Here is a 6,872-nt window from a genome sequence, read left to right as displayed (position 1 = left end):
TCTGTTTAATAAGGTTTGTGACTTCTATCAATGCAGTTTAGACCGGGAAAACAAGAGCAATTCTTTCTTGATGACTTAATGCTTTCATCTCAAAATTGCTATTGAAAAAACAAGTCCGAAATCACTTCCAAAACAAGTTTAAAACTTGTTGCTATGAGGTTGCTAGGGAGTTTTATATGATAGTAGGGCTCAAGTAGGGCAAAGTTAAGCTATATATTTAAACAAGTATGTCGAAAGTTTTTTTTAAAAGTCAACTTAAAGGGTCAATCTTTCATAAAATTAAAACAAATAAAAAAATCAAAAAATTTTTTTATTTGTCATTTTTCTTCCTGGTGTACCACCTTAACTCCAGATTAAGGTCAGAAGGTCAGAAAAAGTGGGAGTAGTTCCTAAGAACTTAATATAAAATAGCTTCATAACTTAATATTTCTTTAAAATCAATCTATAAAAATGTTATAAAAACGTTATGATCTTGTCCTTCCAATATCGAAAATTGTGTCGCTCTCAATAATGAAAAACAGCATAACTAAATAAAATTTCATAAAGTTATAAAGTACTATAAACTAATAAAGAGTTTATTAACAAATAAAAAAATCATTAATAAGAATAATTTGTAAGAAAAATTAATTAGAATAAGAATTAATAAGACGTTATTAACTAATAAAGAATTTATAAAGTTTTAAAGCTTTATAAACAAAAATGCTTTATAAAATAGTAAATTAGTAAAGAAATATCGTTTTGGAATGTAACATGTAGGCTTTCTTAGAAGATAAAACAACTTCCTAGACTTTGATATGACAGAAACGTGTATGTAAGTCCGAAGAGCCTATAATCAAAATGCGGAATAATTTTTTCTCCCAAAGAAATCCTGCATGGTTTCTTATTTAACTAATTCAGCTTCATTTTTAAGTAGCTTTCACTTGGTTTTAACAATCTTTTTAAAAGTGGCGCTTACCGCGATTTGATTTTAAGCTCTTAGATTCACAAACACATCACAAAGAAATGTAGAGCAATAAAAATGTAGTTTCAGTTTGCAAACCTTTTAATAACAGAACGTTGCACCCTCTGAAGATGTTTTTCCGTCCAAACAACTTTCACAAGCCTTCTGACCTGAAGTACTTTTGAATTTATTCTTAGGGCATGGAGTGCAACCGAAATTATTAGATGTATTAGGCTCATAACCAGGAGGACATTTTTCGCAAAAGTAACCATTTAGACGCGTTGCAGAAGCTTCTGGACAAACCTGACAGAAATCTAAATTCGGAGCCTTTCTCAGCAGTATTTGATCTATAAACATTCCATTATTACTGCAGCACTCTTCAAATTGTGGTTCGTCTGATGAAATACTAAGCTTTGGTCGACTCAGTAATTTGGGTTGATAGCAAAACTCTGCTTCTGCTCGAAGAAACAATTTTGTTGCAGAATAAATTTTGGGCAAAACATGATCGGAGCGAAGTTCAATGCGCCATTTTGATCCGTCTAATCGAGGATATAATTTGCCTTCTATTTTACCTTCTACATTCGAACAAAAAGTTCCAAACTTTTTACTGCATGGTTCAAATGTATATGGATTAGGTTGAGTGCACTTCGAATAATTTTCTGTGTATTGATTTACAATTAAAAGACCACCTTCAAACATATAGGACTTCCCTGCCAATTGATTTTCTAATAAAACTAACTTGATATTGGTTTCATGAGAAAAATTAAATGGTGGAGGTAGATGTATACTCAATTTTTTAAGAAAAAATGGTCCTTGGTCATAGCTAGAAATCCATCCATTTTCCACAAGCCACTCTTTGTTCGGAATAGTTAAAAATGTAAACCCTTTTGTAAACGCGGTATCTTGAGTGTATAAAGTAGAAAGGTCAATAGTATCATTTTCACCCGTCATAGTTGCTGGGATTAAGAAATCACCTTTTTTGGTGAAACAATTAGGACATTTGCACATGTTAATTGGAACAGTGTTAATTAATGTCCCTGGATCACCACTAGGATTCTCAAGCAAATCTGTACATACTGGTTTTTCAACTCCATGATTCATGTATGTCAGGTAATTACAAGCGTTTTTTATAATTGTGATCTTATGATACCTTATAAGATGGAGAGCTTCGTATTTGGTGAGAAGATTTTGGAGTTGATCACTAGATGATCCTTTTAATGAATTTGAAAGTTTTTTTGCTGCAACATCAGCTATAGTGGCTCTTACATATTTGGAAAAACTGTTCATTATTGTAGTTTCCTGCGATGCTATATCTTGATACAAAGCAACCAATACTGCAGCAGCTACCTTGGCTTCGGGACAAAGACCTCTTACCACTGCTCCCCCAGCTGCGCCAACTCCCCATTCCGTGTCAGGATTTTCAACTACTTCACAAAGCTTTTCCAATATTCCACTTAAAATTGCGTCATACTCACTAACATCAACTGCAGATATTGCTGGAGAATATTTGTCAGAGTGTTCCATAAACTTTTCAAGCTGCTCTTTAGTAAACTCTTTATTTTGATCAATAATTTCAAGAAAGCTCCTTATAGACTCAAAAGTATCCTTGTTTGCATTTACCAGAGTAGAGATCTTTCCTGTTAGTTTGCTCAACTTTGGGATTGAGTTACGTGCAATATAGTCAATCTGTACAATGAGTAAAGATTGTTTTGCGACTTCACTTAATGCTTCTTTTATGTCAACTACTGAGGCTTCACTTCCAGTAAGCCATTTTATGGGGTTTAAGGCTCCAGCAACACGAGCTGCAAGAACGGCTGTTTTAGATACTAAATCTGCACTTGAAACACCGAATGCAGAAATCATTATTTTACCTAACATATTTGAAAATGTCTGGGACGTACTTTCGGATCGAGCTTTTAATTCAGACCAACTCTTTAATGCAAACTCCTTATCGGACTTTGCTGTCAGTTTATCAAACTGAGAAAGTTTTTCAAAGTATTCTCCCAACTGAGTTGTAAACGTTTGACCCAAGGTATCAATATTATTTCGGATAGTTTCAAAGTTTCCTTTGAGGAAGTCATAACTAAGAAGCCCAAAATGGTTAACATCTAGGTACAAAACAATATTGTTACTTCTTGCCGGTTTGGCGAAGTTTTTAACATTGTTCAAGAAAGCCTTAACTTTGCAAAACTCAGGATAAACCGGGTTTGGAACATTACAAGCCCAATTTCGGCATTCCGCTGTTAGCTCTCTAATGGCAGCTTCTGTTGATTGGTAAACTTCATTAATCGAACCATCTACTTTTATTTTTTTTACAATATCCATTAGTTTATACGGAGAGCATTTAGCACACTGAACACTTGCAATACTCGATGTGCAAGACTTTGATACCGACATCTGGCATTGCGTTAACAACTTTTCTTTTCCATTACAAACGACCGACGTCAGGAAAAGAGGAGCGTTTTTCATAATGTCAGCTTTTTGAATGCTAAAAACTGGTACAGGAATTTTGAATTCTTCACCGTACAGATGATTGCAAGCTACTTGAGCTGCGTTTAAATCCCATATATTGGCACATATCGGAATGTTGTTAAATGAAATGCTTCCCTCATTTTTTTCTGATTTAAGTGGTGTTATCTTTATTGTAGCCGGATTTAAACAAATAACGGCTGCCCCATTTGATGAGCCACAATTGTGATATGTTTTATGACTGCATTGTTTAAGGCTGTACTCGCTACCACTACAAACAACTTCATCCATGAAAAAGTTGGGATTTACCTGCTCATTTCTCCATCCTAATGCAAGTGTACCAGGAGGAAAACTCAAGCTTCTACAGACAACCTCCGCGTTTTTGTTTGTCCAAGTTTTATCGCATATCGGTCGTTCAAGTATTTTCACAATTCCGAAATATTCGTTATCTATAAAGTTTAATCGTTAAAAAAGTTAAATTCACTAAAATATTCATTACTTTTAGAAAAGATTAAAGTAGTTACAATAAGAATGTGTGTGTGTATTTTGTGGGCAGAAAACACCTATGAGGGTTTTTTTTGAACCTTTGATACATAATTCAAACAAATTAGTACAATTTATTTATTTATTTTATTTTAAAGTATTGCTCAATATGACGTTTCAATATGAATTAAGTAATAAGTTGGTCCAACGCGATTTTGACCTTTATAAATCTCTCAAAACTTATACCCCCAAATATATACATATATATATATATATATATATATATATATATATATATATATATATATATATATATATATATATATATATATATATATATATATATATATATATATATATATATATATATATATATATCACATTCCACAAAAGAATTAATGATATATTTTATAAATAATTTTATTAAAAATAATAGATAGAAAATGTACCTTATGTGGGCTTCGGAACAATAAATTTTTTTAAATTAAAAGAGCATAAAAATGGTTTAATGATTTCAGATAATTAACTGTAAAAGGTCTGATGAAGGGGTAGGTTATACTTATAATAAATGTTTATGCCTTTCATAAATATTAATAATTTTTTAAGGTGTAATCAGTAATGTTAGCAGTTTATTAATGATGACGCAATTAATACCCCACATAAGTTAAACTTTCTACTAGTAGATAACATACTGAGTTTTAAGTTTTTTCTGATAAAATCCTCTGAGTATTTTGTTTCGCATCCTATTTCATCGCGCCAATTTGAGCAGTCATTATTAGAATCACATTTTTGGTCATATCGTGCGCAGGTTCTTCCATTGTAGCATTGGAACTCTTTGCATGGATTAGGACAGTCTCTCAAATCGTTTCCACATTCATAATAATAAGAACCGTCTCTTGATTTGCAGGTACATGATTGGTCTTCTCTGAAAAAATAATGTTTTGATAATAATTTATTAATAAGTATATGATTAATTTTTATGAACTAAATTATTTTGCATATGCTAAAAAAACAAAAATGTATTAATAAACTCGCAAAAAACGTATTTTGAAAAAATGATAAAAAACAGTTTTAGTCGAAAGTCTAAAAAAATCTATTGAAATCTATCTTGTTAGGTCTTTGAAAGAAAGCAAGTTTGTGTTTGTATTTTAGAACTTATAAAAGTGACTTTCGTGTTTACGTTCTTATGTTAAAGACGAAATAAAATATCTACTTTGCTCCGTTTCGTTTTTAAGACGTGTAATAAAATAATAAAAAGAGTAAGAGTCAAAGTAAACAGAGTAAACTAAGTATATATAACAAGCTCGTACTCATTTTTTGAAAACCTGTAAACTTTCAATAAAAATTTTTTAAAGATATTTGTATAATAGAAGTAGAACAAATATGTAAGTATTGTGTCTACAACAATTATTATATTGTTCTGTAAACAAGAATCTGAACAGTGTCAGCTGTAAGGTAAATTTTACAAAGTTTAATGATAAAATGATAAATGCGCTGAATGGTACAAAATTTATACGCTATTGCAAAATATAAGGCGCCAATTCATCGCTTATGAACAAAATGGTGTCCAGAAGAGTTAAAAAAACTTGCATCATCGGATTTGTAAGTTTTGGATTACAGAACGGATGATGCGAAGAACCTCCAGGCAAAAAAAGAGAAAGCTTCAGTATCTGAAAAAGTTACGACAAATTGAAATGAGCCATTTTGTGAACCCCAAAAAGAGAAACACAAAAAATGGAAGCAACGGAAAAATCTTTAGAAAAATTTTACTCATGTGTAAGAAGAAGCAGAACAAACTTTATTTAACTTTGTCAAACATGATTGGTTCACAAAATTTTTAAAACTCTATGCTCGACCATTAGAAACTAAATGTTGAGTTTTATTCGCCGAGGCCAATTCGATCCAAAACTGAAGCAATAATAAAAAAAAAAAAAGTATACGTTGCTCAAGGGTTTTAAAGTTTTTTCACCACAATTATTTTATTATTTTAGATTATAATATTATTTTAATTATTTTAAATTATAATATTATTTTAATTATTTTAAAAGCGATGATCTCATTAACTCGTCGTTCCATCATTCACTTTTATGAGGCGTAAATAAATAAAAGGTGTTAACGCTTTTATTTTGCTTCACTTTTTTTTTTTTTAAAATGTGTTAATTTTATATTGGTATTTACAAAAACGTTTTAAACGATTGTTCTTTTGTTAACCAACGCAATTGCGAAATATAACGGGTTTTTTCTAAACAATTAAATTTGATTCATTTAATCGAATTTGAATATAAAAGGAACAAAGCACAGACATCTGATTATTCACACTTTCGCCGACACTAGAGTTCCGTTTTAAAAAAGTTAATTTTATAAAACTAAAATGGTCTTATGTAAAATTAATCTAAAACCATCCTTTTAAAAACATCTAAAATTTATTGGTGTTTTTACTTTATATATGTTAATAGTACAATATACTTATATTTTTTAATAAAACTTAATGCACTATCCAAATGCTAAAATATACACCGTAAGTTGTCCTTTGCATCTACCGACAGATTGACCAATTAGAGAAATGCGATAAAATATCAAAAATGTTAACGCTGCCAGATTACCCCTGGATTATATTGGAAGGATATGTTTGACTGTAAGCAAACTTAAACAATTGACGTTGTTTTGCACCAGTACATGACATTATTTATCAGATTTGCAGAATATACTGTACCAGTACATTCTGCAAAACTATAAAGTATTAAGAAATCTGGCTGCTGATGAACAAGCAAAAGAATCCAAATATTGCTTTACATTTTTGCTTCGTGAAAAACATCTCTTCCAGTTCACTGATGATAGTTTATAAAAGTTTACGAAACACTGAATCATAAACCATAAATATCTATTAGTCATGATTTACCTTATAGAAACTTCACACATCGCTTGATAAACTTTTGTCCAACCAACTTGTTCGGAAATTTCAGCCCTCTCTTCAAAACTA

General features: G+C 30.9%; 1 protein-coding gene across 1 annotated transcript in view; it reads right to left on the bottom strand.

The window, feature by feature from the left end:
• Positions 1–412: 412 nt before the first annotated feature.
• Positions 413–6,872, bottom strand: part of LOC149878658 (uncharacterized) — a 7,168-nt gene continuing 708 nt past the window's right edge. Inside the window, exons 3-6 of the mRNA XM_090071920.1 lie at positions 6,792–6,872; positions 4,585–4,817; positions 1,040–3,858; positions 413–526 (exon numbers count right to left, since the gene is read on the bottom strand). The exon at positions 6,792–6,872 is cut by the window's right edge and continues 107 nt beyond it. Coding sequence (XP_089928046.1) covers positions 1,043–3,858; positions 4,585–4,817; positions 6,792–6,872 — 3,130 coding nt within the window. The 3' untranslated portion in view covers positions 413–526; positions 1,040–1,042. The remainder of the gene's footprint in view (positions 527–1,039; positions 3,859–4,584; positions 4,818–6,791) is intronic.

Source organism: Hydra viridissima, unplaced genomic scaffold (genome assembly GCF_058129835.1).
Source record: "Hydra viridissima isolate aposymbiotic clone 2 unplaced genomic scaffold, HvirCarnegie_v1 scaffold_14, whole genome shotgun sequence".
In the NCBI taxonomy this organism is placed as follows: domain Eukaryota; kingdom Metazoa; phylum Cnidaria; class Hydrozoa; order Anthoathecata; family Hydridae; genus Hydra; species Hydra viridissima.
The sequence above is the reverse complement of the archived record's forward strand: the minus strand, read 5'-3'. Positions and strand labels throughout refer to the sequence as shown.